At 41.2% G+C, this 17,844-nt stretch overlaps 1 protein-coding gene across 1 annotated transcript in view; it reads left to right on the forward strand.

Moving 5' to 3' along the window:
• The window catches only part of TTC26 (tetratricopeptide repeat domain 26), a gene marked incomplete at its 5' end in the record, with an annotated part of 36,939 nt that extends 24,913 nt beyond the window's left edge, over positions 1–12,026 (forward strand). The window contains 5 exons of the mRNA XM_008940700.1: positions 3,515–3,598; positions 5,769–5,838; positions 8,295–8,401; positions 10,512–10,645; positions 11,915–12,026. Coding sequence (XP_008938948.1) covers positions 3,515–3,598; positions 5,769–5,838; positions 8,295–8,401; positions 10,512–10,645; positions 11,915–12,026 — 507 coding nt within the window. The remainder of the gene's footprint in view (positions 1–3,514; positions 3,599–5,768; positions 5,839–8,294; positions 8,402–10,511; positions 10,646–11,914) is intronic.
• Between the last annotated feature and the right edge of the window lie 5,818 nt (positions 12,027–17,844).

Here is a 17,844-nt window from a genome sequence, read left to right on the forward strand (position 1 = left end):
GTGAGCAGAAATTAAGAGGGTGAAGGTGGGCAACAGAGGATAGGTCAGAGCCATGAGGCAAGAGAAGTGCTACAGGGAGGAGATTAGATGAGACAATTCTGCACCTCTGAGGGTATGAAGAAAAGACTTGTAGGAAGGGCTGGAAGGGAAATCTGGAGGGAAAAGGAAGAGCACAGAATGCTCAGTGATGTTTTGTAAGATGTTGGTAAGAGCCTATGCAGAAGGATCTACAGCTAAGAAATGGATCCAACATTTAAAAACTGTCAGGAGGAAGGCAGGAACAGTGACAGGTACAGGTATGAGTAGCTTCAATCCTGCTATATTTAGCAGCTGTAAGAAGGAGCATTATTAACCTTGTCAGCTTTGGGAGAAAGAGTTTTATTATGTGTGCACAGGAGGGGGAAGGGTTACCTGCCCGCTGCTTTGGGTGTTCTGTTTTGTGTTAAAAACAGCTGTTTTGCTGAAAGGGTGTAGAGCTACCCTTGCACTTTGTAACATATATGTGGATCTCAGCTCCCAAGCTCAACCTGTTGACCTATACAGTCCTTTGGCATCAGTAACCATGTATCTGTTTTGATTTGAACCATATTTTGGCCAAGCTAATAATATTTTTTTACATGTTCTCTCAGTTTTCACAGCTGTAATGTGAATGCATTTATAAGGGTGAAGCAAAATATTAAAATAAGTAAAGAGAATTCAGTTTAAAAGGAAGATTGATGCCTTTCAAATTATACAATATTAGGATTAGAATAAACAAGGTAGATTTGAAACCTCCACTTGTGTTAGGAGAGGCTGAAAACAAGATACAGCTTGATGGAATTGCAGCAAATTCACAACATCCTTTCTAAGAAAATGTATTTTGTCCCTCTCAAAATACAGTTGGTTTATGGAACTTCCTGTTATAGTTCAGTGTAGGGTTGAGGTTGAAAGTTTGAAAGCTTTTGTAGATTGTATCTAGCAAGTTGCAAAATGATCAAGCTTAAGTAAAATATGAATTTGTTAAATTCTTGAAGGGAATGATAAATACTGGTAATGTGGGGCATAATGCAGTTGATAAATAGCAAGGGCTAAGGACAAAATGTTTTCTGCTTACTACCACTTTTAAATGATCATTTTGAAGCAGTTGATAATTTTCATCATTTTTTAGCTGAGACTAACCACTGCTCAGGTTTACTTAGGTCATTCCCCTTCTCTTCAGGTTACAAGGATGCAAATAATTCTTCCTGTGCCACGTTACAAGCAAGGTTTAGGGGGCTTTACCTTTGTTGTTTTACTCTCAGGAATAAACTTCAGTAGAATCTCTGCAGCTCCTTAAGTTGAGCTGTGCACTCTGTGAAGACTGTTTGCATGTTTCCCAGGAAGCACCATCTTCATTCATGATTGATTAACACTGCTTTAGGCATGAGAATGTCCCAAAAGACACCTTACTATAAATGTATTGCTAGCTGCCCTGAGGGTGACATAACACTGAGGATCAACTGGGAAGACAAGCTAATTCAAGCTCAGATGAGTTCTGCCCACAACAAATGCTTCATTATTCAACTGGGCATCTGAGCACCTCATTGAAGTAGACATCTCTCAGAGCACAGTTGGGTTTATGATAGGATTAAAGACCACTGAAAGGACCACAAAAGACTGAAGTCCAGTACATTCCCAGAAAGGGAGTAGGGGAAAGAGGAAAGGGAGGGAAAGGGAAAGGGAAAAGAAATAAAACATTTAGCTGCTGTAAATGTGTTGTATCATCAGCAGGACTAGTTTTTTTTACTGGTTTGGTTTTTGCAACAGGTCTGGTCTTCAGCACTACAACAGCCAGGATTAAATGGCACAGTTCCTGAGGTTGGCTGCTGACAGAGTTTCTTTTCTGTTTTAGTTCAAAAATACAATGGGAGCTATTTGAACAGAAGAAACTATTCATGCTCCACAACTACCATCTTGCTCACCAGCTTTGCTTAACCTGGGACTTGTGCTGATTCTCATGAAACTAAAATTGAGGAATAATACACTGAAGTGCTGTAATTCTAATGTGGTGAAACCAGTTAGTTCACCCTAAGGGTGCTGAGTTTGAGATTCACTTGATTGGTTCATCCTTATGCTTTTACATACCTTGCTATATTTGTCAGCTTTGGACCCTGACAGACTATTTGGGTGAACTCTCAACATCCAGCAAATGACAAGAGACTAGCTAACTATGTGGCTGGACTGGATCACTACCCTTTGTTGACTGCTTGTGATAGGGAAAGGAAGAAGTTCCTCAACTTCCTCCCTTTTTATCATGAAAGAAGAAAGCACTAGGAAAGGGTTTTGTCCGTTGCTTCTCATATCTTTTGTACAATCCCAACTGTGCTTTTTACCTCCTCGTTCTTAAATGAGGGAACAAAACAAAAGTTTGATCTTCCTACACAAGTTCTGTTCTTTTTATAGATAGTATATAAGGCAAAACTTTTATTCTTTTCACACACCTTGCTGTTACCCCCCCAGGAAGGCTTTTCTTACAGTAACTATGGGATAAACCACTCTGCTTTTTCGCCATGCTATTTCAGAAGCACTGCACCTCTCCTTGGCAGGGATCTTCAATCCCATCCACCCTTGCAGATGTGGTATTGTTCCACCTTTCCTCTACCAGGTCTGCTGGTGCAGCACTGTAGGACAGTGCTGAATGCAGAACATACTCAGCTGGCTTTTGGTCATCTGAATACTTCAATCTGGAATCTGACCGTGATCAAGTCTAAGCTATTTGGGTCAAACCCAATCATCAGGCTAACCTGCACCTAGAGTTACATTTCCTGCTTTGGCCTGTGTAGCTTTCTAGAAAAGATACAGTTAGATATTTGTTATTAGCCAGGTGTGTTCAGTCTAATCTTATGGGAGAGAAAAACTTCGTGTTGCACTTCAGATAGAAAGGGTGTGTGCCAGCAAGGCTTGAGCTTCAGGAAGTCCTGTTACAAGGTGTGTGCTTCCTGGCTGCAGCCTGGCACTGCAGCTCCACCTCCACCATGTGATCCAGTGTGTCAGACTAGCATCTGTCACATAACCAGATCCACAGGATCTCTTGTTGAACCTTGAGAAGTCTTGGAAAAACAAACTGCTCATCTCCTTAAGCCATTAGGGAGTCAACTGCCTACTTAGCAGCCTGCTGGTGAAGTAAGTGCTTGGGAGGTGAAGGAGACCATGGCAGCACAGCATGTCTTCACATGCCCAGAGCAAAAATTACACCCACAAAAGCTGCCACTGCACTTCTGAGCTTGGAGCCTTCTGCAGAGCTGCCATGGGTCACACTGTGGAATGTTCCAGCCGTGCTGGTAGTCAGGACTGCAGGATGCAAAGCCAGCCCATAATTTTCTACCCGCTGTTTATAAATGCCTTATGTTCATAATGTGGGTTTTTCTTTTTCCTTCCCATTGTCTTGATATAGTCTGACTCAGATTTGGGGGGGAGGAATATATTTTTGATGCTATAACACCATGGGAGGAGGATTTTATTTATTTAGGGTTTGTCCATGTGGCTTGTTTTCCAGAGTTACTTCTACAATGATGACACTTTTAACTTCAACTACGCCCAGGCCAAAGCTGCCATGGGCAATTTCAGTGAGGCTGAAGAGGTATGTGTTTACTTTCTTTGAGAAACAAAAATAGAAGCATTTCCCATACCCTCCTCTCTTTCCTTCCTTTTCTTTCCCCAGACCTTCATATTGGTTGAAAATAAGCAGGTTGTGTGGAACATCATCTTCCCCTTCTTAGAGGAACTGAAACTCTCTGTGAGCACTATTCAGAAAAGATTATCTTGCTAATCTGGTAATGTGAGGTATAGGGAGTCCTGCTGCTTGCCCTGCATCACAAGAGTGCTTGCAGCTATCTCTAATTGATCAAAGAATGCCCTCTTAATCAGATTTCTTAAGCTTTGTCTGGCATCCCAGGCAGTCCTATTGTTCAGGCTGACTAGGGCATGCTGAGTAAAAGACACTTAATAGTTAAGAGCTTCTAGGTGTCCCTAGAAATTTGTGTTTAAACAAAAAAAAAATCCTTCCTCTGGGAGATGTGGGAAGAAAAGAGGAAGTGCTCACTGTCTTATTCAGCACTATCCAGAGGCAGCTGGAAGAGATTAACTTCTACACACAGCATTTTTTCTGTCTATGTGCAGTAGAAACTTAATTACAACTAAAATATGCAAAAGCAAATAGCTATTATGAAGATGGAAGCAACATGTTCTACAAGACCAGAAAGAAGACAGGCCAGGGAAAAAAAAACCAAACCAGCCACTTGGTCTAAAATGGATCCTGTAGGCTTGGACTTTTTTTTTGTTTTGTCACTCTGTCTTTCTAACTCTCCAGGTTTCTCAACAACAGAGCCCCCCTGGTTTTTCCTCTGTTTTTCCTCTTAATTTTCTTTTCTTTTTTTTTTTTTTTTTTTTTGGTTTCATTTTGTTTTGTTCCAGCACCAACCTTTTTAATTTCTGTGACCTGAAATTGTGTCTTGCTTTAAGAAAAAAATCCAGGACTGTCAGGCTAAATGGATATGCATTTCAATTCACCTACCTTAATTTAGTTAGCTGAATGAAAATGCAAGGAAGTCTCTTTTAAAACCATGCTAGCAGGCTGCACTGATTCCTGAGACTTCATAAAAATGATAATGCTGTAAGTAATCTCTAGCTGCAGCCAGGCAACAAAGAAACACAAAGGTGTAAACTCCTGTTAATCCACATTCTTCCTCTTACATTCTTACCAATGATTCTATAGAAACTTATGTACCTGCTGCATTTAAATAATAGAATTATGTAATTAAATTGATTAGTCTGATCTTTGATTTTGATGACACTTTCATATAAAGATCACCCTTCCCCAGTGTCTCATATACTTGTAAAATATCTCCACATATAGCACTTATTGAGTTATTTACAAGCTTACCTCCCTGGACATAATTACATAAAACCTATGATAAAGTGCTGCTTACAGTGATAATGCTGCTTGGTTTTTATTTCTTTCCTCTTGCCCCTTCCCTTCCCCAAAAAAATCAGGGGATCAGCAATGTTTAACCAACAGAAATGTTACTAATTTGTGGAACTCATTGTTCCACTACATACATCTTCTCCTGTAAAGGTATTCTGAGTTTTGCCAGTAGCATCCTAATACAGTTGCAAACAGACCTGCAGAGAGGAATAAATAGCTTTTTCCTGTGAGTAAAGCCAGAGTGCATTTTCAAATGTATAACTTCCCCCCACACATCCCTTCAGATACAGCATGTAATAAACTTGTATTTGTACAGTAAGTTACAAAAGATTCATGTTTTGTCTCTGAACCTTCCTGAAACCAAAGTGGTTAGAAATGGCTTATTGCTGCCCTGGAATGGTCTCTGACATGCGTGGGGAGGAAAGGCTCATGTATCTGTGAAACCTGTGGTATTTCAAGAAGATGCTAATGTAATTGCTTGCATCGCTTTCTAAACAAACACATTCCAAATAGCTTTTCCCACAGGCCCAGTGTTCCTTTGTGCTGTCTGTGGTGCGTGGCCGCCCACTGGCACTGGTTCAGAGCAGGCTGGGCCCTCCACGCAGCCTCGGAGCTGCAGAGGTCCCTTGATAAGCAGCATGGCATTGTGTGAGTCCTCCACCCACCCACCCTGCACAGAAAGATGCCCTGGCACTGCCCTTGTACCCTCACTGCTCTGGCGAGGCGTGGCTGCAGTCTCAGCTGCATGTTGAAACGAGGCAGGTCTGCCTCCTCTCTGTGGAGAAGTATGTGCATGTGTAATCTTTCCCTTTCCTTCTTCCTGCAGGTGTTCCTTTTGATCCAGAGTGAGAAGATAAAGAATGATTTTGTTTACCTTAGCTGGCTAGCTCGCTGCTGTGAGTCACTTTACTCTCCACATTGCAGAACACAGATCCTCCTCTATTGCATCAGTCTTGGCAAGCCACTGCCCTAATTGAATTTAATGTTGTAGGTGGATTCAGGACTATGAAAGTGAAAAGCTGATTGCAGTAGTTACAGCGTGGGTGGTTATTGCACCTTTCATACAGCTGGCTGTAGTAAGCAATTGCTGCTCCAGTGCACTGCTGTTACATCTCCATCACTGCAGCTCTGTCCTGTCCAGGGAACCTTTTTCCTCTCAATTGGCTACTCAATTGCTTGAGGGGAGATTTTCTGTTTTAGAAGACTGAGTTACAGCTCTAAAATGTTCAGAGTAAAAGACAAAATAGAAGCATTCATAGGGGTCTGTCTGCCTCCAGGAGTAGTCAATGTCAGATGTCTGGAGAAGAATCAAGCATACATGGTATTTTTTCTTTCTAACAGGTTGCTTTTTGTGTTGTCCAAACTCCTGTGCCTGGGGGATGACCTTTAAAATCTCTGACATGTTTTTTCTTCCAAAAACTCTTCCATTCTTTTCTTGAACCCAGAAAACTTTTGATATGTTTAATATCCTATAGAAAATTCCATTTAGTTTTTCTGAACCAGCTTTTAAAATGTTGCAGAGTGCACCTCAGCACAGGTACAGCCACGGTGCCATGTGGCAGGCAGCACAGAGCTGGGCTTTTCTGATGGCTTATGGGAGGGCTCCCACTGCAAAGGGAACTCAAAGTCCCTTGATGTACATCTGGGAATGCAGAACCCATTGAAGGTGCTACTTATTAGACAAGAAGTAGAGTTAACCCCATATTATCAATGAAAAACTTTCTTTCACAGGAGTTGCTATTTATTCTTGTGTGCCTTTTGCCATCCTGAATTCCTGATGAAGTTTCAGCAGAGCTGCTCTTTCTTCCTTGTCTGTCTTGAAACTTTGATTCTTCATTCTCAAAAAGCTGCTACAATTCTTTGCAGAAACAACTGTTCAGCAATGAATATAGTTATCTTTTTTGTGTCGAGTATGTAAATTACTATTAGATCCATCTGGATAAAAGCTGCTGTAGAAATTACAAAGCATTATAACACATTCATGTCAGAGTGTGATGAGGTATTGAGCTGTCAACAATTCAATGCTGAAATATTTCCAAAAGGCAAAAAGTACCAGAGATGCTTTTTTTAATAATAATAGACAGTATTTTCTCTTTTTTAAATATTACTGTGCTATTTATACCAAATTCTTCCTGAAAAGAAGGTAAAAAAAAGTTGAATTAGCAGAGTACTCCATTCCTCTAGATAGTTGGGTTGGTATTTGGAAATTAAGACCTGCTGGTTTGCCACTGGATATGGTACCTGGTGCTGATGAAGGAAAAATCTGATGTGATGTCTTGCTGCCTCCTGAAAGAGAAGTGTTTATAAATCCTGGGATTTGGTGTTACATATTTATTATTGATGATTGCCACCCCTTCTACTTGCCACACATGCATTGGCACAGTGGGCACAGGTTCAATGAGCTAAACAGTCCCTCTTTGGAAAGCACAAGGGTGGTGCGTGTGTGTGAACAGCCAACTTCTCTCTGAGTAGCTGTAAGACTTGAAAAAGAAAGGAATGCTTAATTTCATTTCCTTTCCTCCCAGTACTTGAACAGGTCTGGAATTACCAATATCAACTTTAGACTCAACAGAATGGGCTCTTATCTCGAGAAAATCAAATTTTAGAACTCTGTGTAACATCCTAGTAGTATCTCCACTAGCTGAGGTGGGAGATTCAATTTCTTTTATTTATAATTGTGTGTAGAAGTATAATTGTGTGCAGAAGTTAAAGGCCAGTGAAAAATTCTAGTCATTCAGGTAAATTTAGAAACCAGCACAAAATATCAAGAATTTGGAAACATTTTTCTAGTAGACACATAATGACACATTTTGTTATGCTTGGAGGGGCTTCACCCCCAGCTCCTCCCCCACTCACCTTTTGGTTTGTTACGAATCATGGGAATTGACTGGTTGGATCAAGATGAACACCAAGAGTATTAAAGACCTAAGTTTAGTGCCAATTAATTTTTTTTTTCTGTGTGTAAGAACACATAATCTTAAATCTCACCATCTAAATGGATTGCCACAGTTCATTGTCCTGCATAAAATAACTTCTCTGATGCTTCCCATTCTGTTCCCTGATCATATCTGAAATCATGAGAGTTGTGCCTGTTGCTGTGTCTGTGAAGTACAACTGGAGGTGTAAACACCATAATTATTCCTCTTGATGTTGGTATTCTCTGATGAATTGAGTGTTATAGCTAGTAAGGCAGAAGGTAAGGACAAGATTCCCTTCCCAGCCTCATTCTCACAGGGAATGAGACATGCATTTACATTAAGCAAAGAAATTTAGGAACATTTATTCCAGCTGCCAGTTAGTGTTGTGCATGGCAGATTCCTTTCACAATCCCAGCTTTTTGTTATTATTGCAGATATTATGAATAAGAAACCCCAGTTGGCCTGGAAGATCTATCTGAAGATGGAGACCTCAGGGGAGTCCTTTAACCTGTTGCAGCTCATTGCAAATGATTGCTACAAAGTGAGTCTGCTCTTTGGAACTTGCTGTATGGCAAGTTAATTCAGTGATGGTACCAACAGCTATTTTTTGGATGCTCTCCACCATTGTCATCACTAATGAACTTTCTTTTATAACAGTGGGATGCTTAATAATACAGATGAGTTGGCAAGGGTTAGCCAGTATTTTAAGCTACTGGCCTTCTTCCTAGACAACTCACTGAATAAAAACATTGGTGAACTGCTGCATGCTTGAGCTATCAATAGGATGAGTTTCTTCTCCTAGGGATTCATTGTTGGCAGAAATGACAAAAAAACTTTTTAAGAAAAAAAAATTAGCATAGATTCAGCAAGGAGCCTCATGATGCCTTTTCTTCTGGAACAGCATTATTCATTCCTTAAAGCTCATAGTGGCAATGGGAGACTCTTCTATTAGTGATAAGGAAATGAAAAGAGAATTCCCACAACTACTATTTTATTTGTCCAAGTCAGGCAAAGAGACACTGGGGCTGTGTAGTCTTTAGGAGTACACCTACTCAGGAGAAAATGGTGAGGTTAACTGCCTACAGCAGGATCCCTGCTGACACACACCAGTCCTGGACCTTTCCTAGAGGTGGCTTTTAAAGAGAGGAGGTTAGACTAAGCTGTCTAACATTTTTAAGTCATGCTAGATGAGACAATGTCCACTTTAGTAGAGATGCTCTTGGCATTTTAGAACAAGTTAAAATTGTATTGTATTATATCATATCATATTCTTACATGATATTGGAGGTCTACAGACAGTGCCATAGCTGTGACTTAAAAAGACAGTCACACCAGGCTTCATTCAACAGAATACTGGAGGAACATGGCTGGAACAAGGTCAGCAGTGCCCTGAGAGCAGGTGTGGCTGGATGCACCATTGCTGTGCTGATGGCAGTTGCTTGCTGAGGAAGCTGGGCTGCAGGGCCTTTGGCTAATTTCTTGCTGCTTTTCATGCAATAGCCCATCTTATCCACACAGGGAACAGGACATCACCTGGGGTGAAGCATTGCCTGCTTTTATGTGAGACAGGAGGACATTGAAGTGGTATCTGCTTCATGGAACTAGGTCAGACATCAGCTTGGAAAGATCAGTATTCCTTTTTTTCTTTTTAGCTGACACATCTACTGCTGTTTACAGTCACTAACTTTATTCACATCCATTGAAGCTCTTGCCAGTCACTTGTGGTTGAAACACCATTTGTGTGAAGAGAAGGAATTATCACTCCTTCTGTAGTACCTGTGTTTCTCTGACTCATGTTGCCAAATGTCCCTCCTACAGCCTGTCCTTTTTTCTCAGCAAGTGCAGAGCCCCTGGAGGATGGGGGTTTGTGCTCAGTCTGCCTTCTGTTCTCTCTCATGGGAAGCTGCTGGCCACAAACAACATTGCTATGCAGGCTTGCCCAGATGAAGAGCACTCACAGCCATAGATAAGGTCTACAGGTTATGCTGACTTCAAAAGTCACAGTTACTGTGGTCGCTCCTTTTGCACTGACTGTTCCCAGCCAACTGGCTTCATGTTCCCATTGACAAGTAGAGAACCTAAACCAGAAAAGAGAGTACACAGTGGATTTTTTTTATGATCAGGGAAATTTTGGATTCTAGTCACTGAGTTTTATTTTGTACTGTACTGTAACAGTGAAGAAAAAAACTAGCTTTAAGTTAAACCCAAAAGACATCTAAATATGTCTCTGTGGCCATCTCTGCATGAGGGAAAGTGGGTCTGTTTTCAAATGTTTGGACTTGTTTGAAGCTGATATCCTCTGAAGGACTTCGGTATAGTCAGGGTGACACTAGTAAATAGAGTACCTTATAAAAAGTTCTGTAAGCTGGTGTTGTCTGCATATGATCACAGCAACAGTGCTGCTCATTGCCAACTAACAAAGTTCCTAGTGCAGTTAGCCTGTAATATGTTCAGAGAGGCAGACCAGTCATGTTATATCATCACCTGTTTCCCTGCCTCGAACTGGGATGTGCCTGTTCTGCATCACTTGCTGCCTGCAGAAAACCACAAAAATGCACATTACTGCTGATTTCAGAGAAGAGCTCACCAGTTCTAATTCCCTTCTGAAAGGTGATCACAGAGTCAGGAGTAACATTTCCCTTTCTGTGCAGATGCACCAGTTTTACTATTCAGCCAAAGCCTTTGATGTCCTGGAGAGGCTGGACAGCAATCCTGAATACTGGGAGGGCAAGAGAGGTGCTTGTGTGGGTGTCTTTCAAATGATCTTAGCTGGTCGAGAAGCAAAGTGAGTATTTTCTATTGTATGTGAAATTATTTCACTAGTTTCCTATTTCCTGTAAACCAGGATCATAATCTTGGCTTTAGGACTATGCATCCTCTTCCAGTTCTTTATTGACCTTCCAGAGAACAGACAGAGGTCAGTGGTTCCATAGGCAGTGATCAGTTTGAAGTGTATCTTCCACAGCAGTAGTTACAGACTATATGGTGAAGAAGAACTAGGCAGAGCTCAGTTATAAATGTGATATGTTCATGAACTGAGGGAAAAGAACCTGATTTTGTGCTAATGGCATAAGAATGGAAAACTCTTCCACGACGTTTTAAGGTTCATAGAAGAGAACTAAGGAGACATTTACTAAGTGCTATAGGAAGGACATGATTTCTCTAAACAATGAGTAGGTGACTGTCTTGTCACTGAAATTTGTATTCTGAAGACACCGTCCATGCAAACCAATATACTTACCTGATAAAAACATAGAGGAAATTATCTGTGTTACTGATAATTTTGCTTTCACCCATTTCCCGTGGTGGGAGAATGAGAGAGAACAGTGAGGCTGTATTTGAGAACTGTTCCCTTGTGAATGTTCTGCTGTGATGCCAGGTGGCCGTTCTCCTCTGGCCAAGCTGATGTTTCATTCACAACTGATAGGTGTGTGTCTTGGCTTCTGCACCTTCCTTGTATTCCCTCCTCTGCTGGAACCATCTCACTAACTGCTGCACCCTTCAAGTGCCCTTTCAGCAGTGCCTGCAGGAGATGCAGTGACACACACGTCACTTGCCTGGTTTGCAATATCTGTAGAAGTTCTTGCTGCAAAGTATCTGCCAAACTGCAGCTTCACTGGTTTATCCTACTGGCAATGTTCATTTCCATGTTATTCCTATTTATGTGGAGGGTGTGTTGGCAAAATTAAGATGTTGCCATACTGAAGATTAGCAAGTAGCTTTAAAGAAAAAAGTTTGTTTTGTTCTGGAGAACTATTTTGCAGGAGTGAGGATTTATATGTAAATACTCCACACGTGCATGCACTAAACTCCATTTTGCTGATTTTCTTTTTTTAACTTTTAATCTCTCTCGTTGTTCCAATTGTATACAAGACCTTTTTATTTTTTTTGCCCCCTGGTACCTCATCTACTGTGAGTTTTTACCTGTTCCTGCTCTGCAGATGAAGGGTTTGCTTTGTGTAGGAACCATGGTTTGCAAAATAGCTTGGATGTGTTGTCTGTTGTATCAATTTGGTCTTGCCCTTGTTTTAATCTTTGCTTTTCACCTTTGTAGAGAGAGACTGAGGGAAGTTCTGCATCTTCTGAAGAGCACTGCTAATTCCCAAGTGGAGTACATTGTCCGCATCATGAAGAAGTGGGCCAAGGAGAACAGAGTCCCTGTGTAACTGAGTGCCATAAAAATACACCCAGCATCACTGTTGGGTGTGTGGCTGCAAGATGTGGGCCTTGGATCCTCCTCTGCATTCTGGCTGTCTCCTGCCATGCAGGACTTCAGATGATCAAGCACATGGACCCATCTGAGAACAGCCGAGTGCAGTAAGGTTGCAAAGAGCTCTGCAAGTTGTTTGTTTTATTAAAGCTTTATTGGTACTTCTTCTGTTGCACCACTTGATTCCTTGTTCACAGATTCAGTTTTCAGTAGTCATTCCAGCTGTCCACAAGTCAAAGTGCTGCTCAGATGTTCCCCAGGTTTCTCCACACAAGTTACTGGACTGTTTTGTGGTGTTTTTTTTGAGCAAGCCTTCTGGCCTCTGGAGAAGAGCCATCTGTTAAATGACTGAGACAGATCTACTCCAGCAAGCGGTGGAATGTGGGAAGTAGAGAGGATGATGGTGACAACCAAGAGCCAGTACTAAGGTATTGTAGTACATAAAGACTTCTATATATTACCTGCCTGGTGCAAAATACCAACTATATTCTGAGCACTGGCCGTTTCTGTAACTAACACCTTCCTCTCTTATTTTTGTCTGTGAGGATTGTTTTCTCTCTTACCATTATTTCTGAAGATGAGGGTTAATCAGCCCAAAATCCCAGGCTCCAGAGTGGATTATTTGCTTTCTAGGCAACCATCGTTTTCAGAGCATGGAGACTGGACTGACTGGATTGGTCAATTTTGCTTTCAGGTTTGACACTCAAAATATTTATTCATGTTAAGATAATTCATGCAAGTAATCCATTTAGATTAGCAACCAGATGGATAAAAGAACTGGGTGATTTGAATCATTTTCATCCACATTTACCACCTGCATTAGCAATATATTTATTATACTTTGGGATGTATTGTACTCTCCTGGTTTTTAAGGAGAACACTTCAGGGAATACCTACTTCTGAGAGAAGGCAACAGTTGTAACATAGAAACCTATTATATGTTTTGTAGTGAAAAACATTTATATGATATTTCTAAAAGGAAAAATTACATTTTGTAAATTTGTAAAATACTTAATGAAGTATTTTTTTAACTTTTGGGGTGGAAATTCGGAATATTGTGTTCACTACTGTCTGTGCTTCAATTAAAGCTCTTACCTGCCTCCACAGTGGAATGCTTGTCGCTCTGTGTTTACATCTAGGGAACTGATCAGCAACAGTGACAGAGCCTTTGGGCAGAGGCGAGCTCACTCCCACTCCAGAGAGGTGGGGAAGGAGCAGCATTTTCACAGAAAGCAGTTACAAACTCCTTTCACTTGTAAAAAGCATTTTTCTTTTCCCTCTCAGTTTAATTAACTTGGAAACAGATCGGGAATACAATTATGAGTCTTGGTACAAAGCTTCCAAAAACTCATGTTGGTGGCTTTGTAGCAGATGTTAAATGCATCTAATTACTCCCTGTATTGAAGCTTAACCTGCAGGAGGGCTGAAGAGCATCCAAATCTGTTGCAGACCACTTTCCACGTTGGGTGAATCCTCTGAAGTGAGTGTGATGGCATTGCAGGGTAAGGGCTTGGGGACTCATTTTATATTCTCTGTCCATGACTAGAGAAGTTTTTGAAAAGCTCACTGTAGTCACAAAGTCATATTTGATGTGCTAAGTAATGTGGGGATTAGCACAGTACATTTTACTGAGTGGTAATAAAGCTTTTGTCATTTAAGACATAAAGAACAGGAGACTGCAAGGCTTTGCCTGTAGCAGTGATGAAATAAAAGATACAGTACATGTTGTCCTAGCATTTTGGGGCTTGGTAATGGAACAGATATTTAGTTACTACTAAAATACAGAACAATAAAAGTGCTGAAATAGTTTATTTTACCTTAGAGATACATTTAAAGAGCATTGTTTAATCTGAGATGATATTCAAAGAACAGAGGCATGAATTCGAGTTGTCTGAGCTGATACAGAATGGGAAGTTACTAAAGAATTTCTAAAGCTGTTTCTCAGGTAGAGTTAACAAAATTTTATCCCTGCCCATTTCCATATTTCCCTGAACTGTGGAAATTTAAGGACTCAAGGTACTCTAAATAGGACAGATAGAAATGAAAGTAGATGTGGAAAAAAACAATAAGTGGCATACAGAAGTGTGCAGAGACAGAAACAGGTAAGTTTATTGGGTCAGGAGTACATGAATATAAAACTAAATCGGGCTTTTCAGGTAATGTGATGGAAGACAGACTAAGGGAGAAATAAATTACTGCATCATTAGAATTTCAGGGAAGAGTATGGAAAATACAGTTATTGCTTGTACTCTAAATAAGCATCCAGTTCTGGAAAATAAGCTGTGGAGAATGGGCTGTGCTAGCAACCATCTCTCCAAGAGTGACTGGCAGAGAAAGCCAAACCCCAAGCCACATGTTACTGCCTTTAGCTGGGCACTGCCCCATTCCTGACAGATAAGGAGGATGGCCCTTTAGTGAACTGGGTAATACCTGAACAACATTTATGCCAGTGACATCCAAGTGCATTACACTGCAGGGGAGGACACTTATCCTGTCTGTTACTGCAGCTGGGTTCTAGGGTAACACCTGCTTTGGCCAGCATCTGAACTGATCCCATCCAGCAGCACTCTTGGGTTACTTCTGGAGTCTGGTGTATAAATCCTGGGTGTAGGAACGCCTGGAGCCAAGTGATGTATGGACTAGAGGTGGCAGACTGTGAGGGGGAAGTCCTGTCACGTTCCAGCTCTGGAGCGCAGCTGGTATTTAGGCTTATGTGGTTCCCTCAGCTTGAAGGCTGCTCACTGATCTTCCTGAGAAGGTTGTCTGGGGCTGAATGAGGAGCTTGGCCATTAGCTGGTTAGACACAATTGCAAATGTAGCTTCACAGTTAGGGAGCTGCACCTGCACTGAGGCACACGTCTGGGGTTTGCCCATTGCTCTACTCTTCAACCTGATTCTCCATGTATTATCTCCAGAAGTCATTTTCAGTCACTTTTTTTTTTTTTTTAGTTTAATTTCCAGACTTCCCTCTCCCCATTTCATCTCTGCATATGATCTCCAATGAAGTAGATAATTGCCTGGAAGTGTCACCAATAGCCATTAAAATGAAGTCATTAATCGACTACTAGATTATCTGGCTGACCCTCCATACTGCAGGATGGCAGATTGCATTGGCCAGTCTTTGTGTTGGATCCAAGAACTACCTTGGCTTTCCGTAAAAATATTTGCCAGAAAAACATGAAGAACCTTAATTTTAAGGTGGATAAAGAAAAACACACAGGTTTACTTTGCAGTTTGTTCAGTTAAACTGCCTTTGCTCTTTAGAAGCCGCACCTTAATTCTAAACTCAGCTTGTCTGGCCTCATTTTCTAATGTTTGATTCTTGCAGTGTTCATCTTTGCTGTTAGTCACTAAAGCATTCTTCTCTTTCTGTTTGGTTTTTTGGTGGGGTTTCTTTTCCACTCATAGGTAAACATAAACTGCAAGCAAGTCACCTCTGTGGGTACTGAAGACAGCACTCCTAGGAAGGATATTTTCCAGGCTGGAAAACTGGCAATCAGTTTGTCAAGGGAATTTTTTCCTTTTTTTTTCCCCTTTAAACATGGCCACGTAGCCCTGGACAGGATTGATCACTGCATGTGACCTTGGAACATGTTTCTCTGTGTTGCTGCTTGCTCCTCTCCATGCAGTCACCCACTGTGCTGTGTTATCCCACAGGCAGCTTGCACAGAATCACTGGTCAGCTGTGCCACGACATCTGGGGGCTTTCCACAACTGGTGTTTCCCAGGATGTCCTTTGGAAGAGTCAGCCTGCCTTTAGCTTCACAGAGAATACCTTTTGTTTGGATGGGCTCAGTTTTCCAGCTTGTGCAGATCTCTCTGTGACTGTCTGATCCTCACTGATTACTAGCCTGTTTCTCTGCAGCCTCTATATCTGGATCACCCAGGGATGTGTTGGATCCTTCATCTGTCCAGGACATTACTAAAGCAAACCCCCAAAACATTCTGTCAGTGACTGACAGCTACTTTTCATCACTTGTCAGCCTCAGCTCCTTTAACAGGTACTGTGGGGACACTGTATGACACCATTCTTTTAGGCACAGGACACGAGAGATTTGGGATTGTGTTTGTGTAACTGTGATGCTGTTGCAGTCAGCTAAACTTGTCAAAGATCCACATCAGGGAAGCAAAAACTTCCCATTCACTGTTCATTAGATGAGCCTTACAGCCTCACAGGAAGATGGATGGAGTCCAGTTGTTCAAGGCTGCTTGCAGAATTTGAAACAACTTTGGTTTTGCCCTGTAATCACATTTAGAAGCTGCACACCAAAGGCTCAACTTTTGACTTTGCAGAGCTTAAACTTTCACTTTGAAAAAATGAAGCAGGCATTTCACAGCTCTGGGCAAGGGACAGTGCCTAAATTCCTTACAGGGCTTGCATAATTGATGAATTACTCTAGCATCTATTTATGGATTTAAAAATAAAAATCTATATTTAGCAAGAGCTGTGACTTTTGTGAAAACATATCATTCTTCAACTAAAAAAAGAGAACTTTGGTTTCAATTCATACTTACATATTGCTTTGTGCTTAATTGTTACATGTTATATTATTCTTAGTAATTATTTATGAGCATTTAACATCATGAAGGCAGTTAAATAAGTAATGGTCTTTAAAATGTTTTTAGAAGTAAATCTTCAAGAATCTGGGAGTCCAGTTATTTTGCTCTGGGCCAGCTGGTAGCAGTTGTCAGTTACAGCTCAGTCTAACTGAGGAGTACTAGCTGTGCTGCTGTCTCTAAATTACACTGTCACAGACCTAGGGATTGTGTTGCTTTTCTGAAGGCCTCAAACCATACTTTAAGCTGGCCCTTGACTAGGGAGGAGTGATGAGCTCAGACTCAGACTCCACCATCCGTTCCTTGGTGGCTCTAAGCAACCTCCTCATGGTCAGCTCTGTGAGAGCCACACAGAGCAATGCAGAGTTGCTTGACTCACAAGAATGTATCTTAACAATGCATACAGTGATGTTGGGATGGTTTATGCCATGCAGAAAAGAACCACCCTTCAGTTCTAACAGTTACATTGTGCATTGTGACAGCTACCATTTCCTTGGGCGAGTTTGTCCTTCATGAGCGTGATGGGACTGTTGTCCCTCTCTCCTCTAAAGGTACTGAGAGTCGTTGTCTTGCCTCACAGCAGAGGGTGAGGCCGTTACCTGGGTAACTGTGATGTGACAAGACAACGTCTTGTAAAAAAAATGTTTTCAGAAGCATTTCTGATCTGTAGCATCCACTCTTAAAATCGTCACTGCTATTGCTGCTCTTCTATACTTGTTTTACTATGCTCAAAAACCTTTAAATTTCAGGTGTCCCCTGAAAATGCAACGTGAAGTGGTAAGAAAACAGAGCTTAATAGAACTCCATTTGTCTATTTAAACTATTAATGTATGGAAAATCAGTTTTCATAAATAATTTTTCAGATGCTATTTTTAATGCTGTGGCAACTCAGAAGCAGCTTTGTGTTGAATCTGCAAGCTTGGTGTGTAGTTAATTCTCAGTGATGAATATGTGCTTTGCTTTTGGAAGGCAATTTGGCTTGGAAATAAAATCATGGAAGTATGAAAATGCTGAACTGCACATGCAAAGTGTGCTCCTGACTGCTCCAATCCAGAGCCTGTATGAATGGGAAAGATGTGGTGATGTGTTAGTGCAGGCACCCTCAGCTGTCTGTGATAATGTGCACTCAGATGTAGGACTCTATATAAAGTAAAAGCAGTTTCCAAAGTGCTCAGAGGCATTGGGGCTGGGGGAATGGTTGGGAAACTGGAGTTTTT

The sequence above is a fragment of the Merops nubicus genome, unplaced genomic scaffold, assembly GCF_000691845.1.
Source record: "Merops nubicus isolate BGI_N331 unplaced genomic scaffold, ASM69184v1 scaffold50155, whole genome shotgun sequence".
Classification (NCBI taxonomy): Eukaryota; Metazoa; Chordata; class Aves; order Coraciiformes; family Meropidae; genus Merops; species Merops nubicus.